Source organism: Carlito syrichta, unplaced genomic scaffold, assembly GCF_000164805.1.
Source record: "Carlito syrichta isolate Samal-C Ts95f unplaced genomic scaffold, Tarsius_syrichta-2.0.1 Scaffold305726, whole genome shotgun sequence".
NCBI classification, from domain to species: domain Eukaryota; kingdom Metazoa; phylum Chordata; class Mammalia; order Primates; family Tarsiidae; genus Carlito; species Carlito syrichta.
This window is the reverse complement of record NW_007249822.1, coordinates 88,065-105,879: the sequence shown is the minus strand read 5'-3', so window position 1 is coordinate 105,879 and position 17,815 is coordinate 88,065. Positions and strand designations below refer to the sequence as shown.

The 17,815-nt window shown below is 55.5% G+C and overlaps 1 protein-coding gene across 1 annotated transcript in view; it reads left to right on the top strand.

Moving 5' to 3' along the window:
- CUNH3orf20 (chromosome unknown C3orf20 homolog) overlaps positions 1-17,815 on the top strand; it is a 91,229-nt gene that overhangs the window by 59,667 nt on the left and 13,747 nt on the right. The window contains exons 11-16 of the mRNA XM_021714716.1: positions 1,889-2,192; positions 4,685-4,792; positions 6,027-6,169; positions 16,542-16,676; positions 16,794-16,875; positions 17,232-17,593. Coding sequence (XP_021570391.1) covers positions 1,889-2,192; positions 4,685-4,792; positions 6,027-6,169; positions 16,542-16,676; positions 16,794-16,875; positions 17,232-17,593 — 1,134 coding nt within the window. The remainder of the gene's footprint in view (positions 1-1,888; positions 2,193-4,684; positions 4,793-6,026; positions 6,170-16,541; positions 16,677-16,793; positions 16,876-17,231; positions 17,594-17,815) is intronic.

Genomic DNA, 17,815 nt, shown 5'->3' with positions numbered 1-17,815 from the left:
TCTCTGTTTAGTTAGCTAAGTGATTTATCTTAGCTAGTGATTCGATAGAGATTACATGGAGCCCCTCCCACACACAAACTCTCCAGTCTTTGCAGATGAACTCTGTGTTGGGACACTCCTTCAGTGCTTTTAGCTGGGCTGTTTACAATTCTGCCTTCCCTTTCTACTTGCACAGAGCCCAAAGGTCAGCCAGAGGTGAAAGCTTAGGGTGTTCTCATGCCTTTTCTAAACATGGTATCAAACCTGGTATTAGGTTCCCTGGCATACATGGGGACATTTTTTTTTTTTTTTTGAGTTGGAGTCTCACTCTGTTGCCCAAACTGGAGTGCAGTAGCTGCTCCCAGCCACTGCAGCCTCGACCTGCTGGGCTCTGGCGATCCTTCTGCCTCAGCCTTCCAAGTAGCTGGAACTACAGGCGCTTGAATAAGAGATTTTCTTAGCAAGTTTGTTCAGCATGTATTTATCAGTATTAAATAGCTTCTAAAAGATGATGAGTTGAAAATTACCTGCAAGGCTCTTGTTTTGGAATGCTGTGGTTTCTAATCCTAGCCCTTGCCACTTAACTAAGCTCAAGCCCATGGGAGCTTTCTGTTTTCTGGTCCACAAATGGCAATACTAGTTTCTGCCCTACATATTCCACAGGGTTATTACAAAATTAACCAAGACAATGTCTATTCCAAGGGTGTGTGCGCTGTAAGACACTCAACACGATGTAAAGCAGCAGAAGGGATAAAATCATAGCAGTACTTTTTATCTGAGTGGTGCTTATTACCATCTAGATATAACAACCCTCACAACAACCCAGTACAGTGTTTGACTCATAGCAGGTGCCCACCAAAGATTTGTTTGACTATTTATTGAATCTCTACTGAATCTGTACTATTTACCAAATGCTGTTCCTTTATTCCACTGAGCAAAATGCTCCAAGTTCATGAATTCATGGAACTTGCATTCTAGTAGGACAGAGAAGTACAATAATAAAAAACAGATAAGTAAAAGATACACTATGCTAGATAGTGAGCAGTGCTATGGTGAAAATAAGGCAAGGGAGGGAAAGAGTGTTGGGGGTGGAAGGATGAAATGGCTGCTCAGAAAGTCAAAGAAGGTGACATTTGAACAAAGGAGTGAGAGTGAGTTGAGTGGCTGTCTGGGAGAAGAGCATGGCAGACAGAAGGGACAGCAGGAGCAGAGGCCCCGCGGTTGGAGGATGAGCAGCGGCCAGTGTGGCCAGAGTGCAGTGAGCAAAGGTGGGAATGTTGGAGCGTGGGAGGGGAGGAGGATGGAAAACAGAGGCCAGGTCCTACACCGCCTTGAAGGGCGGTGCAGGGACTTGGGCTCTTGTTCTGTAAAAGGCAGAACGCTGCCAAAGGTGTCCACAGGAGTCATGACACAGTGCGATTTAGGTCCTGGCAGGATGCCTGGGTGGGCTGTGAGGAGGACAGACTGAAGAGAGGCCAGAGGAGGAGAAAGCAGGAGGCCATGAGGAAACGCTGGCAGGCATCCAGGCAAGAAATGATGGTGCTTGGCAATGCTGGTGGGAGTAGAGGGGTCAGAAAAGCCATGGGATCCCATGTCTGTCAAGAGCGTAGACAGGCTTGCAAGTAGACTGGATGCGGTGTGAGAGAAAGGAGTCCAGGATGACGCCAAAGAGTTTGCTGACCCAATGGATGTGTGAATGAGTGAGCGATTCCCGTTCTGCACCCGAGGAAACGGAGGCCCAGAGAGGTTAGGAGCCACATCCGGGTGGTGCCACACACTGGTAGCGGGAGCCAGGCAAGAACCTCCTGGGAGCTCAGGCTCCGTAGGGATCCTTTGCCCATCTGAGACCCGGGGACTGTGAGTTGGGGGCCACCGCTGCTGAGGCTGCGCTCTGTGCTCCTCCCTGCAGGGGGAAGGCTCACGAGCCCTGCGGGCCTGCCAGGTGGGCGGCCTCGCTTTCCGACTGCCCGCTGGTGCTGCGGAAGCTCCTGCGCAAGGAGGACACCCGCACCGGCTGCAGGTGCATCGTGAAGGCGCCCCTGGTGTCCGATGTGGAGCTGGAGCGCTTCCTGCTGGCACCCCGGGACCCCAGCCAGGTGCTCGTGTTTGGGATCGTCTCGAGCCAGAACCTCGCCGGCACGGCACAGCTCCAGTGGCTGCTGGACACGCTCTACAGCCACCGCCAGCAGGGCCGAGGCTCACCCTGCATCCAGGTGGGTCCCTGCCCAGCAGGAGGGCCGAGGGTGAGGGTAGAGGCAGGCCCATGGAGAGGGGAAGGGAGGGAGAGGGAGAATCTGGGAAGACCCCACAGTGCTAGGACAGGCACTTCAGTCCTCTTCCGGGACCTCTGCCCGCACTGCCCCACTGCCTGCAGGTTCCCCCGCTTCTCTCCTTCCCACTCATCCTCCTGTCTGGAGATGAAGGTCACCTCACGGGGGTGGGGTGCCTCTCCCGACCTGTAGGAGAAGGCCGGGACACTCTCCTTTGCTCCCAGTTTGTGACTACTTATTTGTATGAACATAAAACAGGCAATTCTCACAACCACATCCCCAGGACTCAGTAGGTGTCTGTAGACTGTCTTGCACACCCACTGTGTGCTGGCCTCGTCCCAGGTTCCAGGCACCCAACGTGACTTAGATACAGGCCAGGCCCTGGAGGAGTTTTCAGCAACCACAGCACAGCTAGCGAGGCTGTGAGAGCAGCTCTGGGCGTGCAGGACTTGGGAATGTGTGCCTGCTGCCTCCTGGGGTCAGGGGCGCCTCCCAGGATAAGCAGGATCTTGGCAGGCGTATGAGTGTCCCTGGCAGAGCCCGTGCCTATGCAAAGGTGGTGGGGGTGAAACGCTGCTTGAAGTCCCAGTTCATGGTGGCTGACATCTAGAGGGGGTCTTAGGGCTCACAGAGCCCACTCCCACCCACTCGTCTTGGCAAAGCCAAGATGTTCCTAAGTCCCAGGCCTTCGTCATCCTCTGAATTTGCAGTTATTCTCTTCAGTGTCAGCACAGTTTGAGGGCTGGCCCTTTCCGTAGACCAACTAGAGCAGGAGATGGTAGGTGACCCTGTGAGCTGCGTATCTACATGGGAACTTCTGTCAAGCCCTCTTGGCCCACATGCCTCCTAGAATCCCTTGTCTTTGCCTGTTTCCCCTTTGTTGCTGTAGAGTTCTAGGTTTTTACATGCACCTGGGTGTGTGTGGACATCCTCCTCCCAGGAGTGCCACTTCCTTGACCCCTCGTGCCCATCCTTGAGTTTGGGTCCAGCCAGGAGCTCAGCATTCCTTTCTGAGAAGAGAACAGTAGCCATGTCACGATCTCAGTCCAAGACAGCACAGAGTCAGCCACATGCCTTGGGACTAGTTCCCTGCAGCAGAACACACTTATCTTCTAGGGTTAACTTCCAATTTAGTCCAACCCAGTGAGCATTTATTGAGTACCTGCTCTGTGCCCATCCATGTAAGGACAAGTATAATCCCCGCTCATGTGAGAATTTAGAGTTGACTTTAACTTATCTTGGGGCCTTTCGTTGCTCACTGATAATTGTCCCTGAGTAATAGGAATGCATGTGTGGCCCAGCCCGACCATTAACAGACTGAGTGAAGACAGAGTCTGGCCTGAGATGGCTGCAGCCCGTGAAGGAGTCACCCTGGCAGACAGACTTGGAGTATGGTGTCAGATTAGAGTGTCTTTGGTTAAGGGAGGAACGCTCCCTGACATTCTCTTTCCCTGACAACTAGAACATCAGGTGTGATTCTGGGGCTCACACTGTAGATGGAGAGATCAGTGTGACCCAGCAGGATGGCGCAGGAACCTGGAGCCAAAAGATAGATAAAACCAGAAGGCAGCAGTTGGCTGTATTGATAGATCTGTAGCATCCAGAAAGAGAGGGGGGAAAGACCCCAGCTTTACTCTGAACTGACTAGACCTTATCTTGAGGTGTGGGCTCAGTTCAGATCCTCTCACTAGAGTCAGTGACTGGGAAGGGTAATAAGGGGCTGCCAGCAGGGGGTTATGGGCAGAGGAATTCTTTTTTTTTTTTTTTAAGTTGGAGTCTCACTCAGTCGCCCAGACTGGAGTGCAGTGGCCACTTCCGGCCACCGCAGCCTCGACCTGCTGGGCTCCGGCAATCCTTCCGTCTCAGCCTTCCAAGTAGCTGGAAATACAGGCATGTGCTACCACGCCCGGCTGGTTTTTTGATTTACTGTAGAGATGAGGTCTCGCCTGCCCAGGCGGGTCTCGAACCCGCGGGCTCAGGCAATCTACTCACCCAAAGGCGCAGGATTACAGGCTGAGCCATCGAGCCCGGCGTGAGGAATTCTTTAGGTTGCAAAAAGTAGACTCATAAGCCTGGAAATGGGTTCACCCAGGAACACAGTTCTCATCTTCAAACCTCCATAGGGCTTCTCCCAGGGTGAGGGAGAAGCCATATTCTGCGGCTCCCAGAAAGCCAAACCAGTGGGTCTCACATGCAGCGGCAGTCATCTCAGTAATGGCTCTCCCTCATCGCAGGCTCTAAATAGATCCAGGCATTCCTGGACAGTCACGGGAGGTGTGTCTACAGGGTTGAAGAGCCCTTGAGCAGGAGTGTGGAAGGGGGCATGTACAGAGCTCCAGGACTCAAAGGGGAGCCCGACCTGGCCAAGAATGCAGTTGCTCAAGTGCATCTTCCTGGCATGGGGGTGACCAGCTCTCACATTTCTGCCTTGGCAGTGCCGGCATGACCCCTACCGCCTGCTGCAGTATGACCTGGACGGTCCCCTACAGAAGGACCCGCCCCTGATGGTGAAGAAACACTCTGCGGTGCAGGGGATGATTCTGGTGAGCCGGGACCCCAGGGAGGGGGTCGACAGCCTGCCCTCCAGTCTCAGTGACCTTTGCCCCTGCAGATTCATAAGTGTGGGACGGAGGAAGAAGGAGAGGAAGGGAAGGGGAATCATTTTAACTGTTTTTAGTCCCTCTGCCACAGGGAGATGAAGGGAGGGGGAGAAGAAGGGAGGGGGAGAAGAAAGGAGGGGGAGAAGAATGCGGGGAGAAGATGGCGGGGAGAAGAAGGGAGGACCAGCAAGCAAGACTGACCAGGAGTCCTCTAGCACACAGCCCAACCCTACGTGTCCTGGGTCCAGGAGGCTGAAGGGTGACGTCCAACCCAAAGAATCAAATTCTCTTCATCTGCTTGTTTTTAAGTTACTTTACACTAAAAACAGCATAAACTAAAAACGTATACATGTTCATTATAGACAACTTGGAAAATGCAATTTAGAGAATAATTACATCATCATGTCGCCCAGGGAGTCTCATTTGTTCATCCAGCCAGTATGTCCTGGTACTTGCCAAGTTCACTCCATGCTCACATTTTGGTGTCTGGCCTTTGCAGACTTTTTCTGCATATATTCTTTGAGGTTCTGCTTTTTAAATTAAAATATCAGGAGTCTTTCCCCATGTCTTCAAATAGTTCATAACACCTGATTTTTAACCATTGCATATGATTCTGTCATTGTATCTCTTGGTGCTGCTTCTACTGGACATTTAGGTTATTTCTGGTTTTTTGCCATAACAAATGATGCTGTGATGAATTTCCTTGCACAGAACTCCTGGGATGGGTGTCTCCTTGTTGGAGACTGACCTGTGGGTGGGCTACAAGGGCCCTGCCCTCAAGGGGCTCCGTTCCATTGGAATAGCTGAATGGTGCCTGCAGGGCAGAGCTGGCCAGACAGCTGTAGGGGGTGGGGTGGGGCCCTCTGGGCTGGGGCCAGAGGGCCAGGGAAGGAGGGGGCTTGCGTGTGAAGTGGCATTTGAGCTGGTGCCCCGAGCAGGGGCAAAGGTTGGAATGGAGGGGCTGCCCTCCAACTTAGGGTGCCTGGGTGGGGGTCAGGAGCAGCCACACCTCACTGGGCAACTGCGAGGACAGCACTTCCTCCCAGTCCCCAGGCCTGCCTCCCAGCCCCAGGTCTGAGAGGCTTATGGATGCCAGATTTGCCTGTCTTAACAGCGGGTATGGCCATGCTGATGCATTGAGGGTTTCTCCTACTGTTTCCCTCCCATCTGTCAACAGATGTTTGCTGGGGGAAAACTCCTTTTTGGAGGTCGTGTTTTGAATGGATACGGCTTCAGCAAGCAGAATCTGCTGAAACAGATCTTCCGAGCTCGACAGGATTGCAAGATGGGCTACTTCCTGCCCAATGACTACAAATTCAGGTAAAACAGGAAACACACAGGTGGAGGGGCAGGCTCGGGAGGGGTGGAGTGGGGAAAGGAGATGCTGGGAGGAGCAGGTGGGGCCATAGGGGTAAAGTGGGGAGGAGCCAGGGCCAGGGAGCAGGCACACAGTGAAAGCTGCAACAAGAGGACTTCACTGGTGGGTGGAGGAAGGATGGGCCAGGCAGCAGGGGGTCAGGGGGTCAGGGGGACAAGGCCCTGTTGTGAGTTTCTTTGGGACACAAGTTAGAGAGGGGGGCCCTCTTGGAGAAAGAGAAACCCAGGAACGTTTGCATGGTGCCGGTGGCTGTTGAAATAATGAAGGCAGGGGTTTGGGGAACAGGAGTCTCCGCCACAACCCCGTTCTGTCCCATCACACCCCACCCTGTGGGCAACCCCAGTGCTGCCTCTGCTGTGTTTACCAGTAGGACCACATAGACAAAGGCCAGCCAGGAGTGATCTTAGGCTCCTGTAGAAGGAAGTGCCGGCTTAAGTCTGCCTCAGAGCTTTCGACTCAAGCTTTGCAACCAGGTGATGCCAACCCGGTGAGCATCTCGGGGCTCAGCTCCAGTGAGATGATCAGAGGTAGGTCTCCCACGCAAGAAGAACACAGCCCAATTCAGGAAGGGGCCTGACTTTCTTAAGGTCTTAGAGGCTGTGTGAGAGGATCAAGAGCAGATTCTGGAATGCCTGTACAGTACAGCACAGCAAGACCTTCCTGGGTCAGGTGTTCCAGGACAAGAGTTGGAGCCCCTGCTCTGCTCTTTACTAGCGGGGTGATAGTGGGCTAATCTGTTTGTGCCTTAGGCCTCAGTCACCTCACCTTAAAAATGAAGACGAGGCAAGCCCCTCAGGTTTTCTGTCCTCTCAAAAAAAAATGAGCATGACAGTGCCACCTCGAGGGTTGATAGGAGGAGCTCATGAAAGTGTGTTTGTTAGAGAATGTTGTGAACCGTGAAGCAAATTATGAAACACGCCAGAGGTGTTGTTCATATGCACACCTGGGGCCACCTGTGATTGCACTCCCAGAACACAGAGTTCGGACACTCCCACACAGATCCCTTGGTGTTCTGGGAGTCTTGATGCCATCGCACCCCAGGGAGCTGAAGTTTGGCCCTGTCAGAGTGTCTGCCTGGTCCCAATGACAGGAGGCGCGACCCTGGCACCTGAGGCCTCAGCGGAGGAGCAGATCCAGGAGCCTGTGGGCATTAGGAGGGGCAGATGCTGACAGGTGCAGGGAGAAAAGCCACTGGGCACCCATCACCTGAGACTCAAGGAGGAAGAGGGCGTGGCAGTCCTGGAAGACCATCAACAGCAATCCCAGGGAGAAAGGCAGAGGCAGGGCAGGGCGGGGAGGCGCTGTCAGGAAGGCTCGGCCTGAAGGCTCGGGTTGAGGCTGCGTGAAGATGCCGAAGGCATTTCCAGAAACATTCAGAACAAGGCTGGCTGCTGCGTAGCCAAGGCATAGTGTGTGTCTTAGCCTGTTTGGACTGCTGTCACAAAATCATGCCAGGGGTGGCTCGTACACAACAAACACTTATTTCTCACCGTTTTGGAGCCGGGAAGTCCAAGACCAAGGCACTGGCAGGTTCAGTGTCCGGTGAGGGTCTGCTTCCTAGGTCACAGACAGCACCTTGCGGCTGTGTCCTCACAGAGCGAGGGGTGGGAGGGTGAACAGCTCTCTGGGGCCTCTGGTGGGAGGGCACGGACCCCATTGTGAGAGTTCTGTCCTCATGACCTCATCACACCCCAAGGGTCCTACACCCAAGATTATCACCTCAGGGGTTAGTGTTTTGACATATGAACTGTGGGGAGACAAACATGCAGACCACACAGGGGGGTGGGGGAGCCAAGAAGCAGTTATCGAGGGATGTTGCTTTTATTTGGCCTCAGCTGTCCTCAGACCAAAGAAGATCTTGAATAGGAAAGGGCAGCCCCTGCCTAACCCAGGCGAGGGGGCAGGAAAAAGACCAGCGGCAGAAAGGAGTCTGACCTTTCGGAGCTGTGTGACCCGCACAAACCACTCACCCTCTCCGTGCCTCCGCTTCTCCGTCAAGTGAGACTTGCTGCATGGGGTCATGCGGCGGGGCTGCGTCGATGCCTGGGAAGTGCTGGCACGTCACTGACATCTATCCGCTCAGAGACCGTACACTACAGTTGTTAGCGACGGCATTATTCTTAAGCCGAGTTCTGGTCTCCTTATGAGTTGCACCCAAGGGGGCTGAGAGGACTTCATGGCATGCTCACGACGGTTTTCAACAATCTTGGGGAAACGGCGAGGAAAGAATCAGAAAACCAGGCACATATGCACAAACTAGACACACACAAACACATACTAGCTGCACACATACATACAAACCATACTCACGCACAGACTAGACACACAAAAGATGGTTTAGGTTCTCGAAAGTGGAGAGGAGCAGAGAGATACAGATTTCTGAAACTGTAAACCAGGAGGACTCCTCCTAATCCTAAAGCAGTCTTGTAGGTTGACTGACTTAGGTGAAGACAGGGAATGAAACCTTTCAGAACGCTGTCATAGCAACAGTTCCTGTAATCTCTGAGAAACAAACTACCCCAAGCATCATGGCATAAAACAACACAATCATTTCCTATTCATTGTCCTGGTCCTGGGGCCAGCTGGGCTCAGCTTGGTGGTTCTTGCTTGGTGGGAGGGTCTCCCGTGCAGCGGCAGTCAGGAGCTGGCTGGCGTTGCGTCATCTCCGAGGCTTGTGTGGGCCACCCACCAGAACACTTACACGCGGCCCCTCCAAGTGGCCTGGGCATTCTCACAACATGGCGGGTGAGTTCCAAGAGCAAGCAGTTCAGGAAACAGCCAGCTAAACAGCATCTTGCTTTATAACTTAGCCTCGTAAATTACATAAAGTCACACATTCCGCAGCATTGAGGTCCCTAGGGCCAGCCCATTCAAGAGAGGGGAATCAGCCTCCACCTCTTGATGGGGGAGGTGTATGAAAGAACCGGGGGACATGTTTTATGTCATTTTATTTTTGGAGTTGGGGTCTCACTCTGTCACACAGGCTGGAGTGCAGGGTACAATCGCAGTTCACCACAGCGTCAGCCTCCTGGGTTCAGGTGATCCTTCCGCTTCAGCCTCCCAAGTAGCTGGGACTACCTGTGTGCACCACCATACCCAGTTAATTTTTTTGCAGAGACGAGCTCTCACTATGTTGTCCAGGCTGGTCTTGAACTCCCAGGCTCAGGCAATCCTCCCACCTCAGCCTCCCAAGCAGCTGGGATTATAAGCGTGAGCCACCACACCCGGCCTGGTGGACATGTTTTAAAAGCACCCCACACACCCCAGTTCCTCTTCTAGCAGGATGACTAGATTGGTAGTGAGAGGCATGCTGTCGGCCTAGCTTATCTGGATTCCGGAAGACACGGGGAGAGCTCACAACGTCCTCGTGGCAAGATGGATGTGTGTGGTTCAGGTAGTAGCTGTGCAGCCACTCCCCCCCAGTGAGCGTCTGAAGGGCAGACGTCTGTACTTGGCTTGTCCGTTTTTTCCCTAAATGTGCAACTTGGATGGCTCTGTTGAAGGCTGGCTGATCAGTTGTGGCCCCAAGGGAGGAGAGAAGGCGAGAACAAGGTTCTCAGGATGCTCAGCTGCTAAGAGGTGGTTTGGAAGGAAGAACAGAACCTTTGGACTTGGAAGGCTCCTGGTCAGCGGCTGTGGAAGGTCTAGCGTGCCGGACCATTGTGCTGAAGAAAGACTCTGAAGTCAGAAGTCTCGGTGTGTAGAGCCAGGGAGGTGAGCGCTGGAGCTGACATTCCATTTCTGACATTGGCTGGCAGCTTTGCGTTCAGACATCTGGGAAGGGGGGCTCCCTCTCTGTCATTTGGTGGGACTCATGTTTCTTTACACAGGGTCTCCTTTTAACCTGGTGTGGTTTGAATAGGTGCAGTGAGAAGGTTCTAGGAAGCCATTGCGGAGGTGGGGAGGTGAAGAGGGCACAGCCAGGCCAGCAGGTAAATGCCGGGAGGGAGCCAGGCAGGGCTGGGAGTCAGCTGGAGTGGCCCCTGGGCTGGGCATCTCGGCCTCCTCTTTCCTCAGAGGAGCTGGTCACAGAGACAGTTGTCGGTCTGGGCCCGCGGTCTGTGAGGCCACTGTGGCGAGGAAGGGGTGGGAAGAAGAGCGCCTGTGAACTTGGCATGGCTGCCGGCCCCCACTGGCCTCCCACCATTGAGGCCACCTGAGATCCAGCTGAGGCTGAGGTGGGCTCTCACCTGCTGGGTAGCCCTGCTTTCAGCAAACAGAGCAGGAGGGTGGGGGCAGGCCAGGCCCAACACAACTGAGGAGACTGCAGGGCCTGGGGGTGGTGGACGGGCCACTGGTAGGGCCCCAGACTCATGCGATCCCTGGGTGGTGGGAGCCACCAGGGACAGTCCTTCCTGAAGCGCAGGCAGGGGATTCAGAAGGAGCCGTGTTAAGCTGAGCCCGTGGGACAGCCGCCGGCCTCCATGGCAGGTGCTCTAGACATCCTGCCGCCCTCCTGCAGGTGCTCCGCTTCTCTCCGGGGCCTGGCCCAAGAGAGACTCTTGGAAAATGCTCACTGAATGAGCACCCCAGGCTGACCGTTGTCCCAGGGAGGCAGAGTTCAGGTCTGCATGAGGAAGGGCTGACTGACAGCCAAGGTGGCCCCTGCTAGCCAGGCTGGAGTGGTCGTTGGCTGCCCTGCACACACCTCCAGTGGTGGGAGGCTGCTCCCGCACCAGCTCAGTTGCTCAGCCTAAAGTCACATCATTCCTTCAGTTTCTGAGCAACTGCCGAGTGTCAGGCCTCAGGCGAGGGAGATGGAGGAGAGCAAGAGCTCGACCTGCTTCACCTTGGCTGAGCCAAGACTTGGAAATCCATGTCAAAAAGAGAGAGCAGCACTCATTATTAGAGAAATGCACATTGAAAACACAATGAGCCAGGTGTGGTGGCTCATGCCTGTAATCCCAGCTCCTTGGGAGACCAAGGCAGGAAGATTGCCTGAGCCCACGGGTTTGAGACCAGCTGGGCAACATATCAAAACCTTGTCTCTATAAAAAAAAATTTAAAAATTAGCCAGGCATGGTATTGTGCACTGGTGGTCCCAGCTCCTTGGGAGGCTGAGGCAGAAGGATCGCCTGAGTCCAGGAGGTCAAGACCATTGTGAGCTGTGATGTCATTATGATCATGTCACTGCATTCCAGCCTGGGCACCAGAGTGAGACCCTGACTCAAAGACAACAACAACAACAAAAAGCACACAGAATGAGAGATGGCGTTACACCCATCAGGATGGCCACTATCAAAAAGAAAAGAAGAGAACAAGCATTCACAGCATTACTCACAGGAGCCACAAGGTGAAAGGAACCCAGTAGCCCAACAGTGGAGGGATAAATGACTAAAGAACTGTGGTCTGCCTGTCCACACAACGGAATCTTATTCAGCCTTAAAAAGGAGGAAGTCCTGTCACATGCTACAAGGATAAGCCCTGAGGACACTATGCTGAGTGAAACGGACCAGTCACAAAAAGATAAATACCACGTGATCCCACTTACGAGAGATCCCCGGAGTAGTCACATTCGTAGAGACAGAAAATGGCATCGTGGGTGCTGGGCTGAGGGCGCATGGGGACTTGAATGGGCATGAAGTTGCCATTTTGCAAGACAGAAAGGCCCCAGCACTGTGTGGTGCAGCAACGTGAATGCCTGTGAACTCACACGTCATTACGATGCTACATTTCATGCCATGTGCTTTCCAACAATTTTAACAAAAGGGACAGGGATGTTGTGTGCTGGGCACTTGCTGCGGGGGGGGAGGAAAAAAGGCTGTCCTCTGAGGGGTGAGCCGGGCTCCCGAGGCAAGGACTGGCCTGGCCTCCAAGGCCCACCCTCCTCCTCTGGTGACACCGGCCTGATTATTGCACCGACCTCCAGACCATCTCCCATCTGCTCCATCGACCTGCCCACATCTCTGTCTCTGTCCTTGCCCCACAGCCCGGAATTCCAGCACGGAGGCTTCCCTCCCTCCAGAAGGCTTCCTAGGGTGCTTGCAATGCAGCCTCCTTCCTCACCCGGCAGCCTCTCTAACCCCTCGATGTGCAGAGCGAGGGCAAGGGAAGAGGAGGAACCGGGCAGGCGGACAGGTGGCATGGCCTTGGTGGGAGCTGCCTTGGCCTGTGTTGAAGTTTCAGGGCTGGGCTGAGTGGGCTGCACCAAGATAAGGCCCCCAAAAGGCTTTTGGCTCAGGAAGCAGGCAGTCCAGCCCAGAGGCCAGAGCTGTATGAGGCCTACAGCCTCCCTGTCCCCCTCCAGGCCTGCGCCCTCCTCCTTCTGTAGCAGACAGCGATGCTCCGCCCAAGAGCGGCCCCCTGCTAGGCGCTGGGTCCACACTTAGCTCTGCCCACCTCCTACCTGCACAGGAGGGTCAGGGAAGCCAAGAACCCATCCTCACTCACGCCAAGCCTCCGGGGCCCCCAAGTGGAGGGGACCAAGGAGCTTTCGCACCTGGGAGGGGTCAGCAGGCTGGGACTGTCTAGACGGCTTCCAAGTGGAGTCAGCGGCAGCTGGGCCAGGAAGGATGCCCAGAGTCCACGCACAGTATCCTCTGAGGAACCTGCATCCCGCCCGGGGCTGGGAGAGGCTCTGAGGAGAGCGGCCAGGCCGTGGTGCTGAGGAGGACGGCTCCAGCTCTCTGTGGAGGATTTCCTGGAGGGAGCAAGACCAGTGGGGGTGGGGAACCTTTACTCCCTCCCTTCATTGTCATGCCCTCCCACCAGGACCTCTCAGAACGGCTAGTCTCCATCTGCTAGGACCAGAGCTAGCTGGCAGACTGTCTCTCCAGTGACAACACGCTTTGTAAACTGTCATGTGCCCTGCGAACTGCAAGGTGCTGTGTAAACTTTAAAGTGCCCAATAGACCACAAAGTACTTTGCAAACTGTCATGACTTCTGTAAAAGACAAAGCCCTTTGTAGATTGCCACATGTCCAATAAGTCACAAGGGGCCCTGGGAGCTGCAGTGTGCCCTGGAAACTGGAAATCATCTTGTAAACTGCTGTGTGCCCCCACGGACCTGCTCTGCAGACACAGCAGAGCCCTTCATAAGCTGTCATAGGCCCTGTAAGTTGCTCTGTTAACTGTAGTGCCTTCTACCCTGCAAAGCACTCTGTAAACTGCAAGACACTCTCTAAGGGACAGAGCACCTTATACACTTTTGAGTGCTCTGTGAGATGCGGACTACGCCACCAACTGGCACGAGTGCTGTGTGAACACCAGTGTGAACCTCAAAGGGCTTTGTAAACTGTAAAGTGCGATCCAGATGTGAGGAGTGACTCTTTGCAACTGTGCCACTGGATGGCACCCCTACCTCTCACCCACCTCAGAAGAGGCGGGAGGAGGCTGAGCGGAGGCAGAAGGGTGAGGGCACAGGGTTAGGAGACCCAGGTCTGTCCCGGGGCTCACACCTCCAGTTGCAGCCACCAGGACCCCTCCAGAGACGGCACTGTGAAAGAGGCCCTAGCGTCCAGGGAGGAAACAGCCACTGCTGGGCTCTCCCTCTGCGGTGCTGTTCTGGGGGACAGCAATTCACTCTTGCCAGCTGCTCATGTCAGCAATGCATCCCCTGAGGGAAGGACGCCCCCACTGAAGGTTAAGCAAGCACTGGACAGGCGGGGGAAGGCATGCTGAGGTAGGCTTTCGTGCTCCATGCCACAGGCAGTGGGGAGCCATCAAAGGTTCTTGAGCTGGAGAGGCTTGATCAGAACCTGATAGAGGATGGGTTGGGGCCCACCAAGGTGTCACGAGCTTGTCACAGAAGCAGTAAGTATGGGTGAAGATGGTTTTAAAGCTACCTCTCTACTGGACTGGGGACCTGAATGGGGCTGAGTGGAGGGGAGTTACCTTCCTGAAGCAGACCAGGGGCTCAGGAACCAGGGGCTGGCCTCAAAGGATAGAAGATGGGCTCTGTGTCTGATTAGGGAGGTTCCTGCTGGTACTTTACTTTTCGCTGGGGCGAGTACAGAGGCCTTGAGATGGCTGGAGGCGCAGGCCTGATGCAAACCCCTACAGGGTCTCTTACCCTGACCAAGGATGCTCTCAGTGCTGATCTACAGATCATTCTTCCAGAGGAGCACCTGGCTCACTGTCAGCAGGCACAGGTGCGTCGCTGTCACCCGAAGAGGGCAGCCGTGTGGCCCCACTGGCCTAGTGGTTCCTGGTCCTCCGATGTCTCTGTCATTCTGTTAATGCGCTCATTCACTCATGCCTGTTGACCACCATGCACAAGAGGTGTCAAGGCGCTCCTTCTCCTCAGGCCAGACTCCGTGCACCATGTAAACACTGAGGCAGAGATGCCAGTCCACAGGACAGTGGAGGGTTGCTCCTTATGTGAGAGCTCAGAGGGCTTCCCAGAGGAGGTGAGGTAGCAGGCTGGCCTTGAAGAATACGGAGAAGGCCCAGAAGAGGAGAAGAGAGTGCAGCACTCATTTTTGAAATGGGCCTTCGCATCTCAAAGCGCCTCAGCTAGACTGTCACCCTTGTCTCCAGATGAGTCTAAGGGGTCTATCTGACTGTGTGTGGCTCCTCTGTGGGGCTGGGTGTGGGGAGAGGGTGCAGAGAGACGCTGGGAACAGACCCAGATTCTGAGACCCTGTTGGGATGTCTCTCCATTTCTAATTTTTCTAGGGCCCCAGAATGATGGGAGAGGCTCCTGCTGTCTCTGACTGTCTCTGAAAGGTCCTGGCCTGGAGCACGTTGCCTTCCAGCCCCTCTTGTGATCTTTAAGAAAGCAGGAGGGAGATTCAGACCGCTCCACTGCTGGGTCTTGCTCTAAGCCTTTGAGGATGGCCCCTCCCTGGGCAGCCCCTCCACACCCGCCCAGCCCAGCCCGGATAAGTCTTTGGCGTGGGTGCCACCTGCCCCCAGAGCCTCCTCAGCCTCCCCTCCCCAAGCTGTGTCCCCTCCCTCAGCACTGCTCGCCCGATATTGTTAGCCATGTCCCCCACCAGACTGGCTGTGCTGATCCCGGGCCAGGCACATAGTAGGGGCTCAATAAATATGACTGAGTGACGGACGAGACAGCAGAGGCACGGGCCGTCCTGTCTCTGCTGTTAACTCACACCGTGAGCCCCTGAGTAAGCCCACTCACCTCTCTGGACTTCAGGCCCTTTGGGTGAAATGGAGGCACACATCCCTGAGCTGCCTGCTCCCCAGGGCTGCTGTGATGCTGAGACACATCCTGTAACCCAGAAACATAGACAGTGTCTACAAAGCCGGGAGGTTGGGGCAAAGGTCAGGCATCGTCAGGGGAGAAGTTTGCGGGGCCGCTGGATCGAGAGGCTGCGGTCTGAATGTTGTGCCCCCTCAAATTCGTGTGCTGAAATCCTCACCCCCAAGACGATGGTAGCAGGAGATGAGGCCTCGGGGAGGCGATGAGGTCATGGGGTGAAGCCCTCGGGGATGGGACGAATGTCCTCAGACAAGAGGCCCGGGAACCCCTCACCCCTTTCCGTGTGGAGCTGGAGAAGACGGCCGTCTGGATGCAGGGGGTCCCCCCAGACACGGCATCTGTTGGTCCTTGATGACGGGTTTCCCTGCCTCCAGGACCGTGACACATTTCTGCTGCGTATAAGTCACCCAGTCTGTGGTGGTTTGAACAGCCTAAGAGACAAGGTGCCCCGAGCCAGGTGGCTTCAACAACAGAAGTGGAGCATCTCCAGTTCTGGAGGCCAGACGCCTGAGAGGACGGCGTGGGCGGGGGAGGACCTGTTCCAGGCCTCTCTCCTCATTTCTGGGGGTCCCATGACCTGTGGCAGCACAGCTGCGAGCCTCACACATCATCCTGTGTGCCAGGCTGCGTCCAAGTCTCCCCCTTGTATAGAGACCCCAGTCACATCTGATGGCTCCCCCCATAGTGCGACCTCACTTAACTAATTACATCTGCCACAGTGCTGTTTCCAAAGAAGGCCCGGCTCCAGGGTCCGGGGGATGAGGACTTCAACACATGAATGTGGGGGACGTGTTCCGCCCACAGCACCTGATGGCGTATTTCCTCAGCCGCCTGTCGTCTCTCCTTCCATCACTTCACTGAGCCCTCCTGCCCCGCCAGAGGCATTTCCCATGATCAGTGGGTGTGCAGGTGTGGTGGCACACGCATCAGGGCCAATCCAGCCCTCAAGAGAAGCCAGGGAGGCCCACCCCAGCAGGTCACTGGGTCCCCAAGGAGGTCAGATTCTACCTTCACTGCCCTTGGGGGAGAAACCTGTGTGCCTGGTTTCTCCAGGGGCCCGAAGTGCTGACGGGACAGTGTCAGCGTGCCATGCAGTGCCGGGCCCTCTGGCATTCCCTGCTGAGCACTGCCCTCCCGCTCTGCCTCCCCCGCAGCGTCCCACCCTCCGTCCAGAGCCTGGAGGATTCTGAATCAGCCAAGAGAACCATGTCAGAAGATATCCAAGGAAGTCTCTCCTCGCTGGTCCTGGGAGACAAGGTGGAGAAGGACTCTTTTCCCGAGGCTGAGAAGTAGGTTGTCACACCGGCAGAATGGGCGTGGCTCACAGCGGGGCCCTCACCCTCACCACAGCCCACAAAGGCCACCTTGGGGCGATGTAGCCTTGGACAAGTCACTTCCCCACCCAGGGCTCGGGTTATCTCCCCAAATCCCCGCCTCCAGCCCTTTATCAACCCCATGTCCAGTCGGGTGGTGGAGATGAGGCCTTCTGTAGACCTTGTCTAAAAAACAGCCCATCAGTCCAAGAAGGATGGAGACTCCCCGCTGTCTCCCTCAAGAAACTTGCTGCAGCTATCAAAAGTTCACGCACTTGTCCGTGGTAACTGTGAAACAGTCCTGTGTTCTGCAAACCACACCCCCCCATGGAGATAGAAAATCAAAACTAGGAGCATGCAGAAAGGTCACAGGTGCCTCCGGGACCCCTGGGAGGAGCACCCAGACAGCCTCACCTGTGCAAGGGAGAGGAGTGCAACCCCCTCACCTGGCCAGGCCCGGGTTCCGGGCACTGTACAGACCAGCCCCTCCCAACCCTCTCAGTATTTGCTTCTCTCTGTCTCGGTATGTAGGGCGAAAGAGCCGGAAGCAGAGCCACATCCTCTCGGCAAAGCCAGGAGGGGCAGCAAGACCGGCGGGAAGAAGCTGGCCTCCAAGAAGTGATGCCGCCCTGGTGGCCACCGCCTGCCGGGCCCCAGGCCTGGATGCTGCTCCTCCCGCTGGCCCAGTCCTGTGTGGGTCTGCAGCCTCCCACCCCCTCCTCCAAGCCTCTGTGCAATAAACGAGCGTGCCTCCAGCGTCTGGGGAGGCTCTGGGGGAGGCTGCAGCAGGCCTGCATCAGTCTGGCTTCTGCACGGCCAGAGGCTGACAGCCTCGTTCCAGGACCAGTGCTTGGAAACTCAGTTCCTCTAACCCAGAGCTCCCTCTGGGGCCGGTCAGGTCCCTTGAGACCTCCCCCCTCCAAGGAAGCAAGGCCTCATTCCAGGGGCCGAGCTCAATGACAGAGTGACCCCCAGGTAAGCCCCATGGGGCTGAACTGTGCCATCCTGCCCTGCATGGGGTGGGGGGAAGGGGGAAGGCTCAGATTCTGGCCCAGGTGGAAACAGAGTGGCAGACAGCAGGGGGGGTTCAGAGGGGGATGGGGTGGGGAGGGGGG